The sequence below is a fragment of the Schistocerca serialis genome, chromosome 5 (assembly GCF_023864345.2).
Source record: "Schistocerca serialis cubense isolate TAMUIC-IGC-003099 chromosome 5, iqSchSeri2.2, whole genome shotgun sequence".
NCBI lineage: Eukaryota > Metazoa > Arthropoda > Insecta > Orthoptera > Acrididae > Schistocerca > Schistocerca serialis.
This window is the reverse complement of record NC_064642.1, coordinates 626,075,911-626,103,893: the sequence shown is the minus strand read 5'-3', so window position 1 is coordinate 626,103,893 and position 27,983 is coordinate 626,075,911. Positions and strand designations below refer to the sequence as shown.

The window sequence follows — 27,983 nt, the reverse complement described above, 5'->3', positions numbered from 1 at the left end:
TGTCATAAAACCAATAAGGATAGGTCGTTAAGAGGTACTGTATTTCGATTATTCTGCGAAATAGATGTGTCTAGTAGAGCTATAGAGGAGGAAGGAGCGAAAACTGTGGCTACTGCGGCAGTGTCTTACCGGGCAGAGTAGCGCGGCGGTGCCCGGGGTGCCGGCGCAGCCCTTGTCTTCGGTGACGAGCCGCGCGCTGACGTTGCTGAGGAAGCAGTCGCGCTGCTGCAGCACGGGCAGCGGCAGCTTGCGCGCCCTGCACGCGCTGCCCGCCGCCGCCGCCGCCGTCGCATTGCCCGCAGTCCCGTTCACTGCCGTCGCGTTGGCACTGGTCGCTTCCTCGGCCGACCAAGACGCCGCCGTCGACACCTGTCCCAGGTACGTCGCCCGGTCTGAAAAGCATCACGTTTACCGGCGTCGTCAAAACTCTGTTATTTGGGAAGAGGGCTCAGTAGGTAGAGTATAGATTACAAGGCGGTCTAGACGGGAGATCCCCTTGTAAAAAATTAGGATCTAACACCACTTTTTGGAACACTCTGGATGCCTCCGACTATATACACCGAAGCGCCAAAGAAACTGGTACAGGCATGCGTATTCAAATACATAGATATGTAAACGCCGCGCCGGATTAGCCGAGCGGCCTATGGCGCTGCAGTCATGGACTGTGCGATTGGTCCCAGCGGAGGTTCGAGTCCTCCCTCGGGCATCGGTGTGTGTGTTTGTCCTTAAGGTAATTTAGGTTAAGTAGTGTGCAAGCTTAGGGACTGATGACCTTAGCAGTTAAGTCCCATAAGATTTCACATACATTTGAACATTGAAAGGTGGCTACACTGAGCCACTGCGCCAGAGATTGCGCCAAAGAGTATTATTAAGCCGCCTCCACAGTGCCTGTTGAGAACTCGTAGAAGTCAGTGCTTGTCGAGAGCTCGTAGTAGTCAGTGCGTGTTGAGATGTGCTAGTGGGCAAGGCTTGTCGAGATGTAGTAAGGAGTGTTTGTTCCATGTTTTATCCAGTTATTTGATGGGAGAGATAGCAGATGTTATTGTAATGATCAGAGTGCATTTCGTCAATATATTTGAAGGTAAAAACCACAATGTTCTCTTATTATTTGTGTGTCTGAAATAATGCGTCATTACAGGTTCAGTCAACAAAGCATCTGGCTTGTGTTCTTGTATTAGAGTGAATTCTGGTTTTCTTGCGTAATTATAGTTTTTCTAATTTTCTTTTATCACGTCAGTATAATTGGTATTTAAAAATTCTTGTCTTGTTGGAGAAGAACCGTGCCAGATGTGTACGTTGAGTCACACTCCCACATACAGAACAGTTACTCTTGTGCTTATTGGTTTTGTAGGTTTTATAGTTGCTGGGGACTTAATTAATTAACTGTGTTTACGAAAATTTTCTTTCATTGTTTGTTGCAGTCAGATTGCGTAATAATTCTAGTCGGGGCCAACCGTTTACGAGAATAGCGTAATCGGACCTTCAGCTACTAAAAACATAAAAAATATTTGCATCATATTTAATTAAGCCCCCATGCAACATTTTTTAGATACGTAAACAGGCCAAATATGGCGCTGCGGTCGGCAACACCCATATAAGACAACAAGTGTCTAGCGCCGTTGTTAGATCCGTTACTGCTGCTACAATGACTGGTTATCAAGATTTAAGTGATTGTGAACGTGGTGAAATAGTCGGCACGCGAGCGATGGGGCACAGCATATCCGAGGTGGCGATGAAGTGGGGATTTTCCCGCACGGCCGTTTCACGAATGTACCGCGAATATCAGGAATCCGGTAAAACATCATATCTCCGACATCGGTTCGGCCGGGAAAAGATCCTGCAAGAACGGGACCAACGACGACTGTAGAGAATAGCTCAACATTACAGAAGTGCAACTCTTCCGAAAATTGCTGCAGATTTCAATGCCGGGCTATCAACAAGTGTGTACGTGCGAACCATTCGACGAAACATCATCGAGATGGGCTATCGGAACCGAAGACACACTCGTGTACCCTTGATGACTGCACGCCTCGCCTGGGACCGTCAACAGCGATATTGAACTGTTGATGTTCAAAATGTTCAAATGTGTGTGAGATCTTACGGGACTTAACTGCTGAGATCATCAGTCCCCAAGCTTACACACTAGTTAACCTAAATTATCCTAAGGACAAACACACACACACCCATGCCCGAGGGAGGACTCGAACCTCCGCCGGGACCAGCCACACAGTCCATGACTGTAACGCCTTAGACCGCACGGCTAATCCCGCGCGGCTGAACTGTTGATGACTGGAAACATGTTGCCTGGTCGGACGAATCTCATTTCAAATTGTATCGAGCGGACGGACACGTGTACGAGTATGGAGACAACCTCATGAATCCATGGACCCTGCATGTCAGCAGGGGACTGTTCAAGCTGTTGGAGGCCCTGTGATGTTGAGGGGCGTGTGCAGTTGGAGTGATATGGGACTTCTGACACGTCTAGATACGACTCTTGACAGGTGACTCGTACGTAAGCATTCTGTCTGTTCACCTGCATCCTTTCATGTCCATTGTGCGTACCGACAGACTTGGGCAATTTCAACAGGAAAATGCGACACCCCACAAGTCCAGAATTACTACAGAGTGGCTCCAGGAGCACTCTTCTGAGTTTAAACACATCCCCTGGCCGCCATACTCCCCAGACATGAATATTATTAAGCATATCTGGGATACCTTGCAACGTGCTGTTCGGAAGATATCTCTACCCCTCTCGTACTCGTTATGGACAGCCCTGCAGGATTCATGATGTCAGTTCCCTTCAGCACTACTTCAGACATTAGTTGAGTCCATGCCACGTCGTGTTGCGGTACTTCTGCGTGCAGGTATACAACTTTCTTTGGCTCTTCAGTGTATATTGACCAGCAGAGCGAGCTGGGTTTCATACGATTGTTGTTCGCAACCCATTTTGATTCCTACAGAAAATATTTTTGGTCTCCAGAAATATCATAATGCACGAGCATAAAACGCTCCAAAATTCTTAAACATACCGACGTCAGAGATGTAGGTCTGTAGCTCTGCGCGTCTGTTCGGCAACGCTTCTTGAAAACTGGAATGATTTGCATTGTTTCACAATCACTAGAAATGCTTCACTCCTCCAGCAACCTACGATACACTGCTGCTAGAAGTGGAACAAGTTCTTTCGCATACGCTGTGTAGAATCGTATTAGTATCCCATCAGGTGCAGTGGCCTTTTCTCTGTTAAGCCATTTCAGCTACTTTTCTATCCCTTGGTTTCTTATTTCGATGTCTGTCATTTTGGTGGTCTTTCGATGAGTTAAAGGAAAAACCGCAGCGCGATATTCCGCAATGAAACAGTTTTGGGGAAAAAAAGACAGATTTCGACCTTCTCCCTGCTATTTTCCGTTTCGGTGACATATGGTCACAGAGTGTCTGGGCAGGTGGTTTCGATTTGTTTACTAATCTTACATCAGAGGAAAACTTATTAGGATTTTCTGCTAAGTCGATAGATAGAATTTCACTTCCGAATTCGTGGAACGTGTCACTTGTGGCCCTCCTTATGCAAATTTTGGTTTCGTTTAGTTTTTACCTCTCTGTGCGGCTTTAGCTACGTAAAATTTGCGGTGGCGCTCTCTACTTTCGAAGCACCTTCCTAATACGGCTGTGCGATGTGTCTTCCCCATTCCTAACAAATTTGCACGGCACATACATGTCCAAGGAGTATTGCGCAATGCTACTGAACTTTGTACAATTATACGCAACATTCTCGATCCAGGAGACGACTTTTTTCGGCTGACAACTGAAGTCTGTTTTTGTCGCTCTTACGAAGTAGAAAAAGCTTATCTTTCTTTCCATTCGTATTTACCGCACCGTTCAATGGTGCTTAACGGCCTTATGATCACTGTTCCCTATTCTACGCTGAGTGAGTCGAAAAGTTTGGGCCTGCTGGTGACTAAGGTATCTATACTGTCGCGACCTGTGGTGAGTGCAGTGCGATGTAGTGATTAGCGTCGCTGACGGGCGTTCTGAGCGTCCCCAGTTCAAACCCAATCCCTAGCAATTATTTGTTATGTACATCATTTCTGGAATGTTCTTGAAATATACTTGATTTCTGTTCTGGTTGTACTTTTGCGTCAGTAATAAATGTGCTTTCAGGACTAAGTGTTGGACTTCAATGTCAATCCTGCCTTTGATTTTAGGACTTGATGGTGGTTTAGACGTGACGGTGCGTTACCTTCATGAGTAGATTAGGATAGCCGCATTTTGGTTCGCCTCAGGCAGGGGGCGGCATCACAGTAACTGCATTCGCACAAGATATACAGCGCCAACCCAAGGCCTTATGGTGTGGGGTGCTATTGGGTACAATTACATATCACAGTTGGCGTGTGTCCAGGGCTCTGTGACCAGTGTAACCTACGTGAATGACATCCTGGGACCCGTGGCCATACCCTTTCTGCAAAATACCCCAGACGACATTTTTCAGCAAGACAATGCACGACCACATGTTTCTGCGCGAACACGTGCCTTCCCGGTGTCACAGGACGTCAGTCTTTTGCCCTGGCCCGCCAGATCACCAGGCTTCTTGCCACTCGAAAATGTGTGGGATACGGCGAAACAATGGGTGCAACGCTGTGACTCAACGAACTTTGGAATCAGGTAAAAGCAGCATGGATGGCTACACCACAGGACGCCATTCGCGCTCTAAATGCGTCGATGCCATCATGCATGGAACAAGCTACCAGGGCCCACTAGGCAACGGGACACATGCAGAACATACTAATGTACATGTCCTGTGAATATGAACATCTTATTTCTAGTCGTTCAAAGTGTTTTGTATTTTTCTGACAATAAGTAAAGACCGATATCTCTTAGAACACTGTTTTCTGTGTTTTGCGGACTTATTGAAACATTTTCTTCAAGACTGAACTGACATAACTAAAATGGTCAAACGCAAGCTCCTCCGACGCCTGTTCAATAATGAAGCAAATATAGATTAGTTCTTTTACAGTCGGAGATGGCTGAATAATTATTGTATGATTACACTGGAAGTAGTCAACTTCATATGAAATTTGCCCTTTGAATGTAAAGAAAGACTGTGCTGGTAAACTACGTTATTTGATACAGAAACAGCTGAGTAAAAATGAACGTACTCACACAGTTTTCTCTTTACTTATTCTGATCATTTATAAACTGACACACAATATTTTAGCGCAGTCTGACTTTTAATAATCCCTAAAAAAGAATGGCCCTGACTAACAATAACCTATACCCTTCATTACCTCACAAAAATCTTCTTTACTCAAACTACTTCAACACAGCGAGCGCCAATACTGCCAGCTAAATAAAAGATTCTAACTACCGAAGCCACTAACTACTGATCGGCATATAGTTAGCGAATGAAAGATTTTGATAAAGAACGAACAATGTATTTACCTTAATAGTGTTCACAAGTCATAATATATTTATAAATTCTTGACATTTATTTTGACAAATTTCCTTTTTCTGACGGACACGCGTCCAGGTCGTCCGCTCATATTAACACCTCAAAACTCTGGCATCTCTCTCCCCACATCCACCACTGCTGGCGACTCACCTCCAACCGCGCAACGCTACGTGCTGTTCACATCCAACTGCCCAACACTACACTAGCGAATAATCCAACAATGAGTCCAACCAGCCACAGACTGCACACAGCGCAGTCAGCGATTTTAAGACAGAGCGCTACGTGGCGCTACCAACATAAAAACCTAAGCAGCCTACTTACACATAAAATATCTAGGAATATGCGTCCTGAACGAATGTAACTAAGCGACTCCACAAAACGTGTCGTAGGTAACGCAGGTGCCACACAGACTCATTGGAAGAATCCTCGGCACATGAAGTCCGTCAGCAAAGGAGGTAGCTTACAAAGCCATCGTTTCACCAATAAAATTTATTGTCGGTCTAGAATCTGTATTAGAAAGAACTGATGGAGCAAACAAAGAAGATCCAAAGAAGAGCAGTAACTCTAGTGAGCGCGAAAGCTTCACGAACATGCTCAGTCAATTTCAGTGGCAGACGCTGCAAGAGGGGCTTCTTCATCATGTGTGGTTTATTGTTTAAATTCGGAGCGTAAATTCCTAGAAGAATTAACCAACATTTTGCTTCGTCCAACGTACATCTCTCGAAAGAGCTATGAACGTAAAATTATAGTGATTCGAGCTGACAGAGAGACTTACGAGCAATCCTTCTTCCCGTGGACCTTTCGTGACCGGAACAGGAAAGGGGGAACTGACAGTTGTACGCAAAGTACACACTGCTACTCACCATAAGATGGCTTGCGAAGTATGAGTATGGATGTAGATGAAGATGTAAGTACAGATATAGATGTATTTGCAATGAATACACAGGGGGACAGTTAGACTCTATCCCTGTGTCTGCCTGTACAGTGATTGTTAATGGGGTTGCATAGAACATTAGAATTACAAATGCAACTGAAAGAAACTTGACGCCATAGTTAATCTTTACATGCCCATTCTTGGAAATAATTGCTACGAACTACTTACAGTAGTCAGCGATTTATAACTTGTGTACACAATGATCTTAGTTTTACCTTCGTGACAATTAAATTTTACCGGTTTAGTTAACTATTCATGCATCGTGCGTAATCCAAATTGCTTTTATGTACTACACTCCTGGAAATTGAAATAAGAACACCGTGAATTCATTGTCCCAGGAAGGGGAAACTTTATTGACACATTCCTGGGGTCAGATACATCACATGATCACACTGACAGAACCACAGGCACATAGACACAGGCAACAGAGCATGCACAATGTCGCCACTAGTACAGTGGATATCCACCTTTCGCAGCAATGCAGGCTGCTATTCTCCCATGGAGACGATCGTAGAGATGCTGGATGTAGTCCTGTGGAACGGCTTGCCATGCCATTTCCACCTGGCGCCTCAGTTGGACCAGCGTTCGTGCTGGACGTGCAGACCGCGTGAGACGACGCTTCATCCAGTCCCAAACATGCTCAATGGGGGACAGATCTGGAGATCTTGCTGGCCAGGGTAGTTGAGTTACACCTTCTAGAGCACGTTGGGTGGCACCGGATACATGCGGACGTGCATTGCCCTGTTGGAACAGCAAGTTCCCTTGTCGGTCTAGGAATGGTAGAACGATGGGTTCGATGACGGTTTGGATATACCGTGCACTATTCAGTGTCCCCTCGACGATCACCAGTGGTGTACGGCCAGTGTAGGAGATCGCTCCCCACACCATGATGCCGGGTGTTGGCCCTGTGTGCCTCGGTCGTATGCAGTCCTGATTGTGGCGCTCACCTGCACGGCGCCAAACACGCATACGACCATCATTGGCACCAAGGCAGAAGCGACTCTCATCGCTGAAGACGACACGTCTCCATTCGTCCCTCCATTCACGCCTGTCGCGACACCACTGGAGGCGGGCTGCACGATGTTGGGGCGTGAGCGGAAGACGGCCTAACGGCGTGCGGGACCGTAGCCCAGCTTTATGGAGACAGTTGCGAATGGTCCTCGCCGATACCCCAGGAGCAACAGTGTCCCTAATTTGCTGGGAAGTGGCGGTGTGGTCCCCTACGGCACTGCGTAGGATCCTACGGTCTTGGCGTGCATCCGTGCGTCGCTGCGGTCCGGTCCCAGGTCTGGCGACAACATCGATGTACTGTGGAGGCCTCACGCCCCACGTGTTGAGCAATTCGGCGGTACGTCCACCCGGCCTCCCGCATGCCCACTATACGCCCACGCTCAAAGTCCGTCAACTGCACATACGGTTCACGTCCACGCTGTCGCGGCATGCTACCAGTGTTAAAGACTGCGATGGAGCTCCGTATGCTACGGCAAACTGGCTGACACTGACGGCGGCGGTGAACAAATGCTGCGCAGCTAGCGCCATTCGACGGCCAACACCGCGGTTCCTGGTGTGTCCGCTGTGCCGTGCGTGTGATCATTGCTTGTACAGCCCTCTCGCAGTGTCCGGAGCAAGTATGGTGGGTCTGACACACCGGTGTCAATGTGTTCTTTTTTCCATTTCCAGGAGTGTAGAATCAACTACTTTGGCAATAATTTTATCTTGGAACTATCCCATTTGGTCCGTGTTTGCATAGAAAAACAAAAATATCAGAAATTGAGTCCGCCTTGATGCAAAACACCTTGAGTTTATTTCTTTATTCTCCCAAATCAGTTTCGGCGACAAATATCACCATCATCAGTGGGTTTTTTAAATCTAAAACATGCAGACAATAACATGGTTATACAAACACAGGGGCACATTATTAGATTTTTACTATTCGTTTCTTGAAATACAGTTTTCTATGGACACTTTCATACTACCTTATTTATTGTATGTTACAGCATGTTTTTGAGAATTATTGCCGCTGTTTGCGACATATTTTCTGTGCGCTTTTTTTCTGTTGCCGTTTTTACTCAGCGAACATCATGTCATCTGCAACTGTGTGAGCGGCTGTTAGTAAACAAAATACTAAAAGGTGAGCTTCGCATGTCAGCAATATACACTTGGGCTTGCGGTAGAGTTGTGGAGTCCAGTTATTTGGTGTGTACTGAGCTGTTACCATCCAACGAACGTGAGTACACGAATAGCTAAGTAACAGCTCAGTACAAACCAAATAACTGGACTCCACAACACTACCGCAAGCCCAAGTGCATATTGCTGACATGCGAAGCTCACATTTTAGTATTTTGTTTACTAACAGCCGCTCACACAGTTGCAGATGACATGATGTTCGCTGAGTAAAAACGGCAACAGAAAAAAAGCGCACAGAAAATATGTCGCAAACAGCGACAATAATTCTCAAAAACATGCTGCAACATACAATAAATAGGGCAGTATGAAAGTATCTATAGAAAACTATATTTCGAAAAACGAATAGCAAAAATGTAATAATGTGCCACTGTGTTTGTATAACCATGCTATTTTCTGCATGTTTTAGATTTAAAAAAACCACTGATGATGGTGCTATTTGTCGCCGAAACTAGTTTGGGAGAATAAAGAAATAAACGAATAACAAGGTGTTTTGCATCCTGGCGGACTCAATTTCTGATATTGTTGAAGTACGTTGTCCTTGGCAACGAATGTTCAGCAGACACACGGACGTCGTCAAGAGTGCTCCAGGGAGGTATTGGTCTCTTGGTCTCTAACATACACGAATGATCTGACGGGTAGGGTGAGCAGCGGTCTGCGGCTGTTTGCTGATGACGTTGTAGTACACTGGAAAGTATCGTCGTTTAGCGACTGCAGAAGGATACAGGACGACTTAGGCAGAATATCTGTTTGGGGAAAAGAGTGGCAGATTGCTTTACAGGTAGGAAAAAGTAAGTTAATTCAGATGAGGTAGAAAAACGATCCCATAATTTTGCAAAACAGTATTCGTCGTGTGCTGCTTGAAACAGTCACGTCAATTAAATATCTGGGCGTAATAGTGAAAAGCGATATGAAATGGAACGAGCACGTAAGGACGGTAGTAGGGAAGGTGAATCGCCGTCTTCGGTTTGTTGGGAGTATTCTAGGAAAGTATAGCTTATTTATAAACGGACTGCGCGTAGAACATTAGTACGATCCGTTATTGAATGCTCCTCGAGTGTTTGGAATCTCCAACAGGTAGGATTAAGGGAAGAAGCGAAGCAATTCAAAGGAATTCAGTACGCGGGTGTAACGGAGATGCTTCGTGAAATCAAATGGGAATCACTGGAAGGAGACGATGTACTTTTTGCGAAACGCTGTTGAGGAAATTTTGAGAACTGGCATTTGCAGCTGACTGTATAATGAATCTTCTGCCGTCAACGTAAATTTCGCACAAGGACCGCCATGACAAGATAAGAGAAATTAGGGCTCGTACGGAGCCGTATAGATTGCTGTTTTTTCTCGCTCCATTTACAAGTGTACTAGGAAATGGAATGACTAGCGCTGGTTCAAGGAGTCCTTCGCCGAGCACCATACGATGGCTTGTGGAATATGTACACTCCTGGAAATGGAAAAAAGAACACATTGACACCGGTGTGTCAGACCCACCATACTTGCTCCGGACACTGCGAGAGGGCTGTACAAGCAATGATTACACGCACGGCACCGCGGACACACCAGGAACCGCGGTGTTGGCCGTCGAATGACGCTAGCTGCGCAGCATTTGTGCACCGCCGCCGTCAGTGTCAGCCAGTTTGCCGTGGCATACGGAGCTCCATCGCAGTCTTTAACACTGGTAGCATGCCGCGACAGCGTGGACGTGAACCGTATGTGCAGTTGACGGACTTTGGGCGAGGGCGTATAGTGGGCATGCGGGAGGCCGGGTGGACGTACCGCCGAATTGCTCAACACGTGGGGCGTGAGGTCTCCACAGTACATCGATGTTGTCGCCAGTGGTCGGCGGAAGGTGCACGTGCCCGTCGACCTGGGACCGGACCGCAGCGACGCACGGATGCACGCGAAGACCGTAGGATCCTACGCAGTGCCGTAGGGGACTGCACCGCCACCTCCCAGCAAATTAGGGACGCTGTTGCTCCTGGGGTATCGGCGAGGACCATTCGCAACCGTCTCCATGAAGCTGGGCTACGGTCCCGCACACCGTTAGGCCGTCTTGCGCTCACGCCCCAACATCGTGCAGCCCGCCTCCAGTGGTGTCGCGACAGGCGTGAATGGAGGGACGAATGGAGACGTGTCGTCTTCAGCGATGAGAGTCGCTTCTGCCTTGGTGCCAATGATGGTCGTATGCGTGTTTGGCGCCGTGCAGGTGAGCGCCACAATCAGGACTGCATACGACCGAGGCACACAGGGCCAACACCCGGCATCATGGTGTGGGGAGCGATCTCATACACTGGCCGTACACCACTGGTGATCGTCGAGGGGACACTGAATAGTGCACGGTACATCCAAACCATCATCGAACCCATCGTTCTACCATTCCTAGACCGGCAAGGGAACTTGCTGTTCCAACAGGACAATGCACGTCCGCATGTATCCCGTGCCACCCAACGTGCTCTAGAAGGTGTAAGTCAACTACCCTGGTCAGCAAGATCTCCGGATCTGTCCCCCATTGAGCATGTTTGGGACTGGATGAAGCGTCGTCTCACGCGGTCTGCACGTCCAGCACGAACGCTGGTCCAACTGAGGCGCCAGGTGGAAATGGCATGGCAAGCCGTTCCACAGGACTACATCCAGCATCTCTACGATCGGCTCCATGGGAGAATAGCAGCCTGCATTGCTGCGAAAGGTGGATATACACTGTACTAGTGCCGACATTGTGCATGCTCTGTTGCCTGTGTCTATGTGCCTGTGGTTCTGTCAGTGTGATCATGTGATGTATCTGACCCCAGGAATGTGTCAATAAAGTTTCCCCTTCCTGGGACAATGAATTCACGGTGTTCTTATTTCAATTTCCAGGAGTGTATGTTGATGTAGATGTAGATAGCATTATTACCAATGAAATAAAAAAAAGTCTCGCATCTACGTCTTACAACACTACGTGAGGAGTGCGGGATTGTCAGTCTAATAACCAGGTAGTTAAGTTACTTTTGAATCACAAGCATCGTCATTATCATCATTGCTAGTCGAAGTATGTATTTCCGAACTGGGGTTACCTGTCGAATAATATTCAGCTTGCCATTCCACACAACATACTAAGCATTGTTGCTGTTATACACAGCAGGCAGTTTAGTCGCAGCTGCGAGTCAGTGATATCTGGTGAAATGGTACTGGATTCACACAATAACCCAAACCCATTTGCGACATGCGACGATCGCATGCAGGCAGGCTCCCAGGTAGATGCCATTTTCCTTGACTTCCGGAGGGCGTTCGATGCGATTCCGCACTGTCGCCTGATAAACAAAGTAAGAGCCTACGGAATATCAGACCAGCTGTGTGGCTGGATTGAAGAGTTTTTAGCAAACAGAACACAGCATGTTGTTCTCAGTGGAGAGACGTCTACAGACAAAGTAACCTCTGACGTGCCGCAGGGGAGTGTTATGGGACCATTGCTTTTCAAATATATATAAATGACCTAGAAGATAGTGTCGGACGTTCCATGCGGCTTTTCCCGGATGATGCTGTAGTATACAGAGAAGTTGCAGCATTCGAAAATTGCAGCGAAATGCAGGAAGATCTGCAGCGGATAGGCACTTGGTGCAGTGAGTGGCAATTGACCCTTAACATAGAAAATAGAAAGAAGGATCCTTTATTGTATGATTATATGATAGCGGAACAAACACTGGTAGCAGTTACTTCAGTAAAATATCTGGGAGTGTGCGTGCGGAACGATTTGAAGTGGAATGATCATATAAAATTAATTTTTGGTAAGGCGGGTGCCAGGTTGAGATTCATTGGGAGAGTCCTTAGAAAATGTAGTCCACCAACAAAGGAGATGGCTTACAAAACACTCGTTCGACCTATACTTGAGTATTGCTCATCAGTGTGAGATCCGTACCAGTCGGGTTGACAGAGGAGATAGAGAGGATCCAAAGAAGAGCGGCGCGTTTCGTCACAGGGTTATTTAATAAGCGTGATAGCGTTACGGAGATGTTTAGCAAACTCAAGTGGCAGACTCTGCAAGAGAGGCGCTCTGCATCGCGGTGTAGCTTGCTGTCCAGGTTTCGAGAGGGTGCGTTTCTAGATGAATATATTGCTTCCCCCTACTTATACCTCCCGAGGTGATCACGAGTGTAAAATTAGAGAGATTCGAGCGCGCGCGGAGGCTTTCCGCCAGCCGTTCTTCCCGCGAACCATACCCGACTGGAACAGGAAAGGGAGGTAATGACAGTGGCACGTAAAGTGCCCTCCGCCACACACCGTTGGGTGGCTTGCGGAGTATAAATTTAGATGTAGATGTAGACGCCAGAATAGACGGAACGGTGTCACTTGTGCTATCACAGTAACATTGTACCAGTGGGCGAAACTGCAGTGGCGTTACAGAAAACGAAGACCCTGCAGCGGACACTTACCCGTGGGCGGCAGGCAGACGGGGCTGATGCGGGAGGAGAAGACGACGGGCGTGGTGAGGCGCAGCAGCGCCAGGTCCGAGGCCATGGAGTCGGGGTCGTACTGCGGGTGGACCAGCACTTCGGACACGCTGGCGTTCACCGTGCCCACGTCGCCCGTGCACACGTTCTCCGCGCCCAGCGACACCTTCACGTCCTGCGCCGTGTACCTGCCGAGCACCGCCACCGGTTTTTGAGGAAGCCACACAAACTATAAAAATGGATGTACAGTGTGTGCCAGAAATGTTGCGAGAAACTTCGAGGGTTTGTAGAGGGTGTCTTGAGGAACAAAACGAGGGTAGGAACCCGTGCCCGGAAACGTCATTCAACGATACTACCAAGCGTCGAAGTTATAGACGCCGCCGCCTGCCACTAGGTCAACCCTTCGGCAATAAACGGACCGTATGCAAAACGTCTCGCTATGTTGATTGTTATTCAGCGACCGTCGCTGACTGAGACGATCGCCGTTGGAGAATATGGAGATAGCCGCTGCGTAGAAAGGCCTTGTCCCCTATGAATGCGACGTTCTGTTGGCTCGGTGGATGATACACTGCTGGCCATTAAAATTGCTACACCACGAAGATGACGTGCTACAGACGCGAAATTTAATTGACAGGAAGAAGATTCTGTGATACGCAAATGATTAGCCTTTCAGAGCATTCACACAAGGTTTGCGCCGGTGGCGACACCTACAACGTGCTGACACGAGGAAAGTTTCCAACCGATTTCTCATACACAAACAGTAGTTGACCGGCGTTGCCTGGTGAAACGTTGTTGTGATGCCCCGTGTAAGGAGGAGAAATACGTACCATCACGTTTCCGACTTTGATAAAGGTCGAATTGTAGCCTATCGCGATTGCGGTTTATCGTATCGCGACATTGCTGCTCGCGTTGGTCGAGATCCAATGACTGTTAGCACAATATGGAATGGGTGGGTTCAGGAGGGTAATACGGAACGCCGTGCTGGATCCCAACGGCCTCGTATCACAAGCAGTCGAGATGACAGGCATCTTATACGCATGGCTGTAACGGATCGTGAAGCCACGTCTCGATCCCTGAGTCAACAGATGGGGACGTTTGCAAGACAACAACCATCTGCACGAACAGTTCGACGACCTTTGCAGCAGCATGGACTATCAGTTAGGAGACCGTGGCTGCGGTTACCCTTGACGCTGCATCACAGACAGGAGCGCCTGCGGTGGTGTAGTCAACGACGAACCTGGGTGCACAAATGGCAAAAAGTAATTTTTCGGATGAATCCTGGTTCTGTTTACAGCATCATGATGGTCGCATCCGTGTTTGGCGACATCGCGGTGAACGCACATTGGAAGCGTGTATTCGTCATCGCCATACTGGCGTATCACCCGGCGCGATGGTATGGGTGCCATTGGTTACACGTCTCGGTCACCTCTTGTTCGCACTGACGGCACTTTGAACAGTTGACGTTACATTTCAGATGTGTTACGACCCGTGGATCTACCCTTCATTCGATCCCTGCGACACCCTACATTTCAGCAGGATAATGCACGACCGCATGTTGTAGGTCCTGTACGGGCCTTTGTGGATACAGAAAATGTTCGACTGCTGCCCTGGCCACCACAATCTAAACTCGATGTTAACAAATTTCTCTTCTTCTGAAACGCTTTCCTTGCCATTGCCAGTCTACATTTTATATCCTCTCTACTTCGACCATCATCAGTTATTTTGCTCCCCAAATAGCAAAACTTCTTTACTACGTTAAGTGCCTCATTTCCTAATCTAATTCCCTCAGTATCACCCAACTTAATTCGACTACATTCCATTATCCTCGTTTTGCTTTTGTTGATGTTCTTTTTGTGCCCTCCTTTCAAGACACTGTCCATTCCGTCCAACTGCTCTTGCAAGTCCTTTGCTGTCTCTGACAGAATTACAATGTCATCGGCGAACCTCAAACGTTTTTATTTCTTCTCCATGGGTTTCAATACCTACTCTGAACTTTTCTTTTGTTTCCTTTACTGCTTGCTCAATATACAGATTGAATAACATCGGGGAGAGGCTACAACCCTGCCTCACTCCCTTCCCAACCACTGATTCCCTTTCATGCCCCTCGACTCTTATAACTGCCATCTGCTTTCTGTACAAATTGTAAATAGCCTTTCGCTCCCTGTATTTTACCCCTGCCACCTTCAGAATTTGTAAGAGAGTATTCCAGTTATCATTGTCAAAAGCTTTCTCTAAGTCTACAAATGCTAGAAACGTAGGTTTGCCTTTTCTTAATGTTTCTTCTAAGATAAGTCGTAAGGTTAGTATTGCCTCACGTGTTCCAACATTTCTACGGAATCCAAACTGATCTTCCCCGAGGTCCGCTTCTACAAGTTTCTCCATTCGTCTGTAGAGAATTCGCGTTAGTATTTTGCAGCTGTGACTTATTAAACTGATAGTTCGGTAATTTTCACATCTGTCAACACCTGCTTTCTTTGGGATTGGAATTATTATATTCTTCTTGAAGTCTGAGGGAATTTCGCCTGTCTCATGCATCTTGCTCACCAGATGGTAGAGTTTTGTCAGGACTGGCTCTCCCAAGGCTATCAGTAGTTCTAATGGAATGTTGTCTACTCCCGTGGCCTTGTTTCGACTCAGGTCTTCCAGCGCTCTGTCAAACTCTTCACGCAGAATCCTATCTCCCATTTTATCTTCATCTACATCCTCTTCCATTTTCATAATATTGTCCTCAGGAACATCGCCCGTGTATAGACCCTCTATATACTCCTTCCACATTTCTGCTTTCCCTTCTTTGCTTAGAACTGGGTTTCCATCTGAGCTCTTGATATTTATACAAGTGTTTCTCTTTTCTTCAAAGGTCTCTTTAATTTTCCTGTAGGCAATCTGTCTTACCCCTCATGAGATGAGCCTCTACATCCTTGCATTTGTGCTCTAGCCATCCCTGCTTACATGCGCAGGAGAATAAAACTTCAAAATGATGGTTGCATATGGTACTGTTTAGCTGCAGCTAAAGATAAGGCTGGGAAGTAGCAACTTTACAAGGAAAACAGCAGCTGTGTAGCCAGTGAGTGTAATGAGTGTCGCCGCTTACCCCTGTACCGGCGCGGCGGCGGTGAGCACGTATCTGTTGTTGATGAGCGAGCCGGTGGTGACGTTGTCCTCGCCGGCGTAGACCAGCGCCAGCCACGGCATCTCCGAGGGCGACAGCGGCACACCTCCGGACAGCCGGCTGGCTGGGCGGTTGGGCCGGCCGCACACTGCAGCAGGCGGACACGCCACCTCTCACTCTCTGTCTGGGACCACAGCGTGTCAGAGCAACACCGACTCAAAGGAAGGCCTCGGCGCTTGTTCGTGACGTCACGTCAGCTAGGCACGGCGAACGCCACGTCTGTTGCAGGCATACTCATCATAATGGTGGTGTCTCCCTCTCTTACACAGGAAAATGTGAAACTGGTGGCGGTAGTTGACCAACACACATTGTTCTGAGAGATTTCTGCAATCAATTAATTGTGCAATTCATTACACTTCTTAACAAATAGTGTACTCCTGAACTTAAATTTCCACCTGTTTTAAGGATTGACATACAAAAACAACTTCATGGTCCAGCAGCAACAGAATTCGTGCTTCTTTAGCTTATTTGTAAATCTGAGGAAGTTACGTTTGTACTGGGGTGCTTTTACAAGAAACTGTGAACATATTGGTGCTCTTCTTTAGGTATCCTGGTTGACTATGGGGTGAGGAGCACTGAATGTTAATGAAATATCTTGCGATTGTACACGTTGAGGGAGGGGGTGGGGGGCAGAAGAAGAGGCAAAACGGAGATACGTGTTTTATCAAATAAAATTTTTTTATCTTATAAAGTTTCTCCTTTCAATTGCAAGAGGGGAATATTTATCTTTTCTAATGCGCATGTTTAAAAAAAATTTAAGCTCAGCAGTATTTTCGATGTATGAAGCAATTTTGTTTCCTGTTTAGAATTCCTTTCGTTGAAAACGACTGTAATCTAATGACTGCCAACAGTTGGACATTTACACATGTAAATTAGTTCACATTTCCAGTGACGATGTGAAACGAAAATAAATAAATAAAAGAAACAAGTTAATTGTAAGTGTCGATAACAAGATGGATCACGTAAATATAGTTACTTGAATGTAAAATTTCCGAAGCTTGCAATGGGGCAAAGCATCCTCCCATATTGATCTACGTTTGTTTCGACAAGCTTCAGTAATACAGAACTACGATCTTCATTTGTAGCTTTACGATAGTAAGAAAATCTTTCACCTAAATAAAACTGCAGAATCCAAAACAATACCAAACATTTTGTCCAAAAATAAGAGATTTATAGTGATAAGCACGCCCAGGCGTTTCTGCCTGCAACAGACGTGGCGTTGGACGTGCCTAGCTGACGTGACGTCACCAACAAGCGCCGAGGCCTTCCTTTGAGTCGGTGTTGGTCAGAGGGACTGAGACTGGCAGTCACTACGAATAAATTCTTCTAGTGGATGGCTGCGTCAAGTAGGAAATCGAACCAACGTTTCGATAACTAGATGTGGCTTTTATCAGAATTTGTCATCTACACATACACTTAGGTGACAAAAGTCATAGAATAGCTCCTAATATCGTGTCAGACCTCCTTTTGCCCTTTGTAGTGCCATGGGCTCAGTAAGTCGCTGGAGTCCCCTGCAGAAATATTGAGACAAGCTGCCTCTACAGCCACCCATAATTTGCCTGCGCAGGATTAATGTAGGAACTGACCTCCCAGTTATATCTCATAAATGTTCGACGTATCCACGTCCGGTGATCAGGGTGGCCCAATCATTCGCTCGAATTGTCCAGAATGTTCTTGAAACCAACTCCGAACAATCGTGGCTCAGTGATATGGCGCACTGTCATCCATGGAAATTCCATCGTTGTTTGGAGAACATGAAGTCCATGGCAGCAAACGGTCCCCAAGTAACCGAATATAAACATTTCCAGTCAATGATAGGTTCAACTGGACTAGAGGACCATGTAAACACAGCCCACACATTATTGAGCCACCACCAGCTTGCACACTGACTTGTTGATAATTTGGGTCCATGCCTTCGTGGGGTCTGCGCCAGGCTCGAACCCCACCATCAGCTCATACCAACAGAAACGAGCTGACCAGGCAACAGTTTTCCAGTCGTCTATGATCCAAGTGACATCGTCACAAACCTAGGAGATGCGCAGCACGTGATGTCGTGCTGCTAGCAAAGGCACTCGCGTCTGTCGCCTGCTGCCGAAGCCCCTTAAAGCCTTTCGCCGATCTGTCCTCATTGATACGGTCGTCGTACGTCCCACATTCATTTCTGCGGTTATTTCACGCAGTGTTGCATGTCTGTTGGCACTGACAACTCTGTGCAACGACGCTGCTCTCGGTCGTTAAGTGGAGACCGTCGACCAGTGCGTTGTCCGTTGTGAGTTAATGCCTAAAATTTGGTATTTTCGGCACAGTCTGGACACTGCGGATCTCGAAATATTGAATTCCCTAACGACACTGCAGACCTCGAAATATTGAATTCCCTAGTGGTTTACGACATGGAATGTCCCATGAGTCTAGCTCAAACTACCAGTTCGCGTTCAAAGTCTGTTAGTTCCCGTCGTGCGGCCGTAATCACGTCGGCCACATGAATCACATGCGTACAAATGACAGCTCTGCCAATGCACTGTCATTTTATCTCTTGTATAAGCAAAGCTAACGCCACCTGTATATGTGAGTATCGCTATCCCATGACTCTTGTATCCCGTCGTGTTTTTCTGTCTGTATGTGAAGACTAATCACAGGAATTACTGTAGGCATTTTGGTACAGTTTTTTCTAACAGATAATTCGATTCCACGTTTATGTATCCATTTTTACTTGGTTTGAGTGTGCAATTCAAACGCTAAGTTACATACGAAGATACTTACAGGCTGCTACCCGTGCGTAGCTGAGTCGGGTCGCTAGTACAATTTTTTGGTACTTGAGCTCTAATCAATATACTGATTGTTCCCCCTATAAAAATATGTAAAGGATGGATCGAGTGGTTTGTGGAGGAGCTGATGTCATGTATTAAGTGTAATTTGTATTAAAACAGGTGCTGGCACCTCTTAGTATCCGTGGCCTGCATTGCCAAAACCTGAATATCTCGTGGGTTGCACACATTTACAGATTATTCTCTACTAAATACCTTCCAGCTAACAAATTGAAATTCAACGTTTTCTTTTGCTAGAATCGCTGTAAGAAAGTAGCTTAACTTGAAACATGTGTAGCCATTTCATTAAAGGAACAGACTGAATCTTCTTAAAGTACTACAAAAGGATAAAAATTAAGAACAATCTCCCTAGGCTTTTATAGCCACATAAGAGAGACAGATTACGTGTATTACTCAACATTACTACAAATAAATTTGTTCCATCGTTAACGTTGTTTAGCAAACAACCCACAAGTATGGCGAATGTAATCCAAAGCTACGCCTTTCGGGACTGAAGCTCCTAATATCTGACTGACTACGTTCAATCCTTTGTACACACGCGCTTAAAATGCGCGAAGTAGCTAAAAAGTAAAAACACAATAAAAATATTCGGACATAAAGTGCACATCCTACATTAAATTCAGAAACACCTGCTTCTCTTTTTCGCTTCTCCGTACTACCGCCCATTCACCAGAGTGCTTCTTACCTGTAGTGGTAACAGCGACTACATCTGTTTCAAGTCAAAATATGCCTTTCCGCGCTCCAACTAATTATGTAAACAAATATAAAGTTCCAACTGACTGCAATGAATCATCTGCCGCTCCATAGCATTAATGTCCCTTGATACATCTTTCCCTAGCAACATCTTTAGAATACCATCGCGCGTCTGAAGGCTCAGTGCAATCATTTGCAGCTGTATACAGAACTAGGCAGTGCACGGAGAGGCAGAGATTATGACTTGAAGCAGATCGTGTTACCAATACAGAAGTTCGTTGAATGGATCATAGTATGGAGAAGCGGAAAAGAAAATAAGGTATTGCCGATTTTGCAGTAAAGACGTGGACTTTATTCTCGAATATTTTTATTATGTTGTTATTTAATGACTACTTCGTGCTTTTGAGGTACGTGTGTATAAAAGCTTGAAGGCACACATCCGGATGGTAGAAATTCGACGCCCGAAAGGGGTAGCTGTGCATTACATTCCCAACATTTGAGTGGTATAAGCCAAAGAGCGGTAAAGATAATCTTCACAAGCACTCCTCCAGTCCTAAAATAGATAACATAAGGAAATCTGTTGTTATTCTGCACCAAATGACTTTGCTATCACATCTATCACATAATTATGGAAGTATTATCCTATTTGGTAACACCCAAACACAGAGTAGCCAAAAAAGGTTACAAAACTCGAATACACAGAAGAAAATTGACGCATTTTTAAACTTGTTTACAAAACAGTCGACAACGATTTGTGGTGTTTTTGACCACAATGTGCTATTAGAACATGAGGCACAAACCGGGAAAAAGGCATTTACTACCTGTAAATTTGGATGTCAAAGATGAAAAATTTTTCTATTTTTCGCTTACTACAAGTCTTTCATTGTTATTTTGAATAACCTAAACAAATATTTCAACTTAAATAATACGTAACAATGTAATCACTGGCCGCTGTAACGTTTCAAATAATTTACGAAAGGTAATAATTGAGACTAGTGTTTTCGACGACTGCAGAGCTGTTGGTGGAAAGACATCACTACCGAACAAATTCAGAGCCGGGTAAGATTATGTTGTGTTACCGTGCAGGCCGCGACGACAATGATGTTCTCTTGTTGCTCTGTGGTTGAAAAAGTAAAGGCGGTGCAAATGTCAACACTGAAACCTTCTGACCACATAACAACTATCAGTCTTTTTTCTGTCTGGTTGTTTTGAAATTTACTTTTGGTGCGAAAAACACATAAAATCTCTTGTAATTTTGTCCGTGTGTCATGTCAAAAACGATGTTCGTTCTGCGCGTCATACGAAATGATTTCGCAGGCAGCATATAGCCCATTAGCCATGGGTTACTTGGTACTATACTGGAATATTATTCGTGAGTAATATTCTAACACAAAACACACGAAATTCCCTGTCAGTAGCTCACCAACTTACAGCGCCATCAGAGTTCACGTATCGGAGAAAAACATCTGCTCTCGGTCTGTAGGCTGAAATCCCAGGAGACTTCTGAAGGCGGAAGCAACTGTAGTAGATTTGTAAATAATCCGTTGGAAAATGGGAGAAACGCGTCATCTGAATGCTTGTGGACGAGCAGATGACCCTTTTGAGGCGAGTCAAACGGAGGCGACGACAAAGTGGGACTTCACGAGATAAAGTTGCTGTTGCGAGATAGGCAATGGCGAGGATGTCTCTTGGAAATTATGAAACGTGTACAAAAGTCAGAAAAGTTCAGTATAGTTAAACAAGTCTACTATAGCTCCATACATTGTTTTTCATTTTTCTCCTGCTTGAGGCAGCAACGTTTCCATAGAACCGTTGCATAACAAATGCGCTATATCGCCTAGTTTTTTCGGAAGCAGTGCGTTCCACTAATTCTCACTAATAATTGTACCACATTGAAGTGGTGTACCGACCATCATGATAGTGATCAAAGCAATGGAATGGAGTGATGTTCCGAAAAGACCCGTCTCAGTGTAGCTAGAAATGCTGTACACCAATTGGTGTGTAGAGATTGAGAACACGTTATCTTGTCCAAACTATATCGAAATGCAACGTAGTGAATCGTGAATCGTGGTATCATTGGTGATCAAAGCAACAGTACCACTGCATAGCTTCGAAGAAGGGCTGATCACAGAGGAATGGTACTAGCCGGATATTTTAGATTTTTCTGTGATGCGTGGATGCCGATTTCTACTTCATGGGCCACAAGGGCCATCGCCAAAAAATGTTGAGAGAATGGGCACTGCGCGAACGCAGTCGTCTGGTGATTAACCCCAGCCATCATGTGCGGGGACCGCTCTTGGGTCACCTGTTGTACACAAAAGGATATCACCCCGTATCCAGGGTTGAAGAGCACAGCAGAACTTATGAACAGAGTAGAACATAATGACACACAGATGATTAACACTGGCAGCGTAGATAACATGTACCTAATGTTACGGCAGTTGGACTGTTCTCTATAGACGAACGACTTTTTGAAGTTGGCAGTTGCAGTAGAGCGTTTCTGGTGTTCCTTAATGGACGTGATGACTTAGACACTGGTGTTATATAATCATATTCTCTTAACAACTTGCTGTTGTATCATTGTAAACTATCTGCAGAGATATAAAATATATGTGTAATTAAAGAATAGTAATTCATTACATTGTCGGATGCCTGAGGAATGGTACTCCACGTTATCGTCTCATGCCACACTGATGCTTTCCTCTCTGCTACGACAATTTCTTTAAACATTTTCAATACGTATTCTTCATACTATACTTTACGTAATTACCTTTATTTTCTTTTACGTGTTGCCTTTTGAATTAAAAAGTTAATAGTTTCTGCTATGTATATGGCTGTATTACAGCCTTCCAATTTCACATTTATCACTGAGTCGATGTTGCTTAAACGTTAGGGAAAACAAAATTTTCTGATAACTAAAGACCTGATACCTTAGGGAATTGTCATTGAAGAAAATTACAGTTTGTAACACCATGGCACTTATTTTTTACAACAGGTTACAATCTGGCATGCACATTCAGTAGTGCCAGAAACAGTTGTATGCATGTTTTTTTTTTTTTTTTTGTAAAGTGCTTCTTGCAGTAGTTGACCTTAATACTCAAGCCGCCTATTTGCGGGGAATGAAATGGCGGATGTAGCAGCCAAGGAGGCGTGTCGTGATCCTGATATATTTCAGTGTGTCATCCCCCTGCAAGCTTTCACCTCGCTATTGATCTACAGTCATGCGTCGTTGGGAAGACGGGTGGCTGGAAGTGACAGGTCTAATAAAGCCCACAACGAGGCCGTGGTGTACCTCCTTCAACGAAGAAGAAGGGATGACTCCTACTTACTCGTCTTCACGTAGGCGACAGTCCTCTGGCGCATGGCTTCTTGATACGGCGAGAGAACCTTCCAGTGTGTGGTGCTTTGGTGCGGCACATTTTATTAGACTGTGTTTTGTTTTCGGATGGGCAGCGGCAGATTTGCCGGCAGATCTGCCCCCTATTTTAAGTGACGTTCAAACGAGCTGTTCAACTTGTTTCCGGAAATTTTAGGGAGTTTTTCTCAAAATGCTAACAGGGTGATTGGCTCACCCATGTTTTTTGTAAGTGGTCGCCAGTTACATTTACCTACGTTTTTCATTTAGCACTTCTATGGTTTTACATCTGTTTTAATCCCAGCTGTAGCACCTTCTATCCTTTCTCAGTTATCTTCAGGCGTGTGAGATAGAGTGACTGTGTGACTCAACGCGAGTGAGGTGGGCGTAACTGAATGAGTGTCACTTTACAGATTTCCTCCTTACAGTGTGCAACCCTTTTAGAGGTTTTATCCACATTCGTTTATTTTAATGAGTGTAAGGGCGAGAACCTCGGCGCTGAGCACCCATAAATTCCAAATGCACGCACGCACGCACACACACACACACACACACACACACACACACACACACACACACACACACACACAAACACACACACGCCAGCTATTTCTTGAAAAATATTTATTTATGACTTTATAGCATTTAAAGTTTTTAATTCGTCCTAACTCTTAATTTTAAGGGATCATGCATTTAGATATTTAGATTCGCCATGATTTGTAATTTTGTTATAATTTAGTTATACATTCGCAGATGCATAATATTATCGTTTTTAGTGGGCTTTGGAGGTGGATCAGTGGTAAGAACATTTATGTGAGTTATGATAAAAGAGATGAACATTTACGGGCGGGCTAGTATGTACGTCGTTGTCTTTTGGCCTTTGCTGAGACAGGACAACACTCGATGTTTTCACTACGAACAGTAAGAGGTGAAGCAATGCCTCCTGGACAGAGCTTCCTCTGCCAGTGAATGTTCAAAGGCGAAGCAACCATTATTATCCTAGAAAGATTATGCTATTTTTGAATAAGTAAAACTCAGGAAATAAAATTTACCATTAGATGGAAAATTCTTTAAGGTATTTTCTCAAAAAAAAAAAAGAACAATCAGGAAATTACTAAGACATTTATCTTTTTTCGAAGCATTAAAGGCGCTCAACATTAAAACTACTAAAATAATATTATACCTATAACTAAAGATTTAAAAAACTAATGTTAAAATATGTCAGTTTGTGATAAACCTAATATTTATCAGGATTACTTATAAATAGCTAAAATTTGGTTTAACCTCTAGAGACTACGTAATTTTACGAAAGTTGTTACAGGGTAAGAAACACTGTCAATGACTAGAATGCACTTTTAATTATTGATGCGTCTAGTTCCGCATTATTTTTTGATACACTGAACAGGGCCGGTTTTAGCGTAAAACGCTGTAATATCTGTAGCTTCACTAAAAATGGGGTGGAGGAAATTGTGTAGTTGTGTTTTCTAACCGAAGATAAACTTCACTCTTATACAACAGATGACCTCATGTCTTGAGACTGCTCGAGGTATGCAGCGATAATTAAATGTCGCTAATTGGGTCAGTTAGACTCGCTGAGGCTTGTTTGAACTATCCGTTTATGCTATTGGAGTGCTGAGTGCTCCCCGGTCGCTACTCATACAATCTACAGTTCATGGGAACGGTTCACTGTAGTTGAACTGTAACAGTGTGATCCTAGGATAGCCTCGCGGGATTAGCCGAGCGGTCTGAAGGCGCTGCAGTCATAGACTATGCGGCTGGTCCCGGCGGAGGTTCGAGTCCTCCCTCGGGCATGGGTGTGTGTGTTTGTCCATAGGATAATTTAAGTAGTGTGTAAGCTTAGGGACTGATGACCTTAGCAGTTATGTCCCATAAGATTTCACACACATTTGAACACTCTTTTTTTTATCCTAGGATATTTCGCTCGCGTAATTTGATGTGTGTTGGCGCTGCATCGGACACAGCGCGCTAGGAGCTTCGTACGTTGATCGTCGCGAGAATGGACTAAGAATTGCTCGAGTATTGTCTCCTGTACATCTGAAAAAATTTCCAGTTTCATTTTGTCTTGTCCTTATTTCATTTCTGTGGCTCTGATTACGTTCCAGAACAGATTTATTAAAAAGGAACCATAAAATTATTTCTTATTTTGTGCAGGTAGTGCTGCATAGCTCATAAATATTGACACAAGCCATACTAACACCCACCAGGAACTGATTAAATAAGCCTTCTTCACCACCAGTTTCGATCAACGAACAGTAACATAAAGTGAAGTAAGTAATTTTATGTTATCTGATGGTCGGTTGTTCGAAACGGGTAGTAATAAAGTTTTATTTCTTCGGCTCTTTGTGGTTCTTAAAAATGCCTTATTTTTGCTATTTAACTGATGGGTAAATGTAGGCTTTTAAGGAAATTTCCTATGGAAAGTGCTATTTTTGAACGGGTAAGATTCATTGGAAAGTCTATGTTTATTAACAAAGCAAACACTTTTTTCTGGAAAATATTTCCAGCCTGTCGATCGCAGTTTCATTATCTCAAAATTAGCTGTTTCGGGCAGTGTAGCACATCTTCAGGGTTATTCAAAAACGTAAAAGTATTTTCTGTCCAGTTTTGACAACCACTTTTCCGTTTGAAGTTAACCGTTTTGAACATGTCCCAAGAGTCATTGCAGGATATGAATAAGCGTTTTAAAACTTCCTGTGAAGCCTTTGCTGTTAGCATTGATATTGCAGGAATAAAATAATAACCGCCTATTAAGTGCTATTTTAGACAGTCATTATGGGATTTAATCAAACATTATAAGACCTTCTGTGAACACCGTGCGTTCACTCGTTAGGTGCAGTGTGCCTTGATATGAGGCTTATGAATTTCAGATGGAGTACATGAGAAAAATTTGGTAAGAATCCTAATGCAAGAAAGAAGTCTTATGTTCTGATTTTAAACCGCCTCTAATTGAGCATAACACTTCTACTCTTATCAGCGCCAAGCAAAAAAATTATGCTGAAAAAGTCAGTGACAAGTGAATCCAAATGAGTCATCGAAAAGATGGACATAAAAGATTCCGAATTCTCTATAGTAACTAATAGTCAAATCAAAATGGCTGAATGCGTTATTTAAATTTATCAAAACGACAAGGAAATCATTTATGAAGATGATAAACTGTATCAGTTCATTTACCTTTGATAAAAACCTTTGGTTAACGACGAAGGCGCATTTCTCATTGAATTAGAATAGGAAACCTGTGGAACAGCCTACACCACGCTCAGTGACCGCAAATTCCACTGTGTAGCTGTCAGGGGCATCAGTAGCAAGCGGCTGTCCTGTGAATTCGGCACTTTCCTGCTGTTATAAGTTCCGTTGACAACTTCAAAAGAACGACGGGCTGTGCATAACCTATATAATGACCTGCGAATAACTCAAGCTATATTGTATTGTGTGGAACTGGGGACCTAGAAACGACGGAGAGGCTGCGTCCCTGCCGTAGCCCACAGTGGTACACAACCCCACAACAGACTACAGCACTCCACTCAACCCACCGCCGCCCCACACCGAACCAAAGTTTATTGTGCGGTTCGGCCCCCAGTGCCCCCCCCCCCCCCCCGCTCCACCCCCCGGGAACGTCTCACACCAGAAGAGTGTAACCCCAAAGTTTGCGTGGTAGAGTAATTATGGTATGCGCGTACGTGGAGAAAGTGTTTGCGCAGCAATCGCCGACATAGTGTAACTGAGGCGGAATAATGGGAACCAGCCCGCATTCGCCGAGGCAGATGCAAAACAGCCTTAAAAGACATCCACAGACTGGCCGGCACACCGGACCTCGACACCAATCCGCCGGCGGATTCGTGCCAGGGACCGACACGCCTTCCCGCCCGGAAAGCAGTGCGTTATACCGCACGGGTAACCAGGTGGGCCAAGCTATACCACAAAAAGCTATAGTTATTAATTAAAATATTTGAAGCACCGTTCATGGAAACAACAGCAGTCGAAAAGCACTAATAAACATTTTGATTAAAAAACCGTCTTGACGCCATAAAGTAATTTATTTTTATTCGAGAAGGTTAGCGGTTTCAATATGTCAGGGATCATCTTCAGACCAGTTACTCTATGATGGCTGTTGGAACAATTGATCTTCATTCCTTCCCAGAGTGGTTCCTGCTCCGTTTCTCCGTCTCCAATCATGGAGTAACTGATCTGAAGATGACGCCTGCCCCCCTCCCCCCCCCCCCCCCCCCCGCAAAAAAAGTCTGGGAGTGTAATACATAAAATGGAAATTTTCTAGTACCAAAATGATTTCTTAATATTATTCAATCTTTATTACGGCAGAAAGTCAAGTGAAAGAAATTTCAGATTTAAAGGAAGTTTATGAAAAACAGCAGAGGAAGATTCACCAAAGTATGTGAGGCTTCAGCTCTTATAAAGCAGAGTAGGTGATGAACAGTTTCATAACATTACTAAATCTGTATTTGCGTGAAGATTTCCATGTAGCTGAAAATAGATCAACTAAGAACGGGTTTGGGCTAATTAGCTTCGTTTGTCTCCAGTTTCAGTGCCGTATCTAGCTATACAACGAAAAATTTAGTTACAATAGAGTAGCTGCATCTGGGCTATTTCGGAAGAGAACAGGACTTCAGGTTGGTATTTCTGTTCGAAAACTTGTGTAAAGTGTGTAGACGCCTTTCACTTAGGAAAAAAGAAGAAAAGAAAAGAAAAGAAAAGAAAAGAAAAGAAAAGAAAATGCAAGTGAAAGTGATTTTAGCAGGAAGGGGCACATGGAGTGAAACAGATCTATCAAAGCGGGAACGATCTTCAAGTAAGTACCTCCAACCACATACAAAAGCGAAGATACTATGTCACACTCACTTAACTAGAGATTTTTGTCGATCGGCTTAGACAGCTTTCGACCCAGTTAACTACTGGAAGTAAATTTTCAGTTTGTTCTGT

The 27,983-nt window shown here is 44.8% G+C and overlaps 1 protein-coding gene across 1 annotated transcript in view; it reads right to left on the bottom strand.

The window, feature by feature from the left end:
* Window positions 1–27,983, bottom strand: part of LOC126481059 (vitamin K-dependent protein C-like) — a 172,278-nt gene that overhangs the window by 20,258 nt on the left and 124,037 nt on the right. The window contains exons 4-6 of the mRNA XM_050104542.1: window positions 16,077–16,242; window positions 12,968–13,173; window positions 130–392 (exon numbers count right to left, since the gene is read on the bottom strand). Coding sequence (XP_049960499.1) covers window positions 130–392; window positions 12,968–13,173; window positions 16,077–16,177 — 570 coding nt within the window. The 5' untranslated portion in view covers window positions 16,178–16,242. The remainder of the gene's footprint in view (window positions 1–129; window positions 393–12,967; window positions 13,174–16,076; window positions 16,243–27,983) is intronic.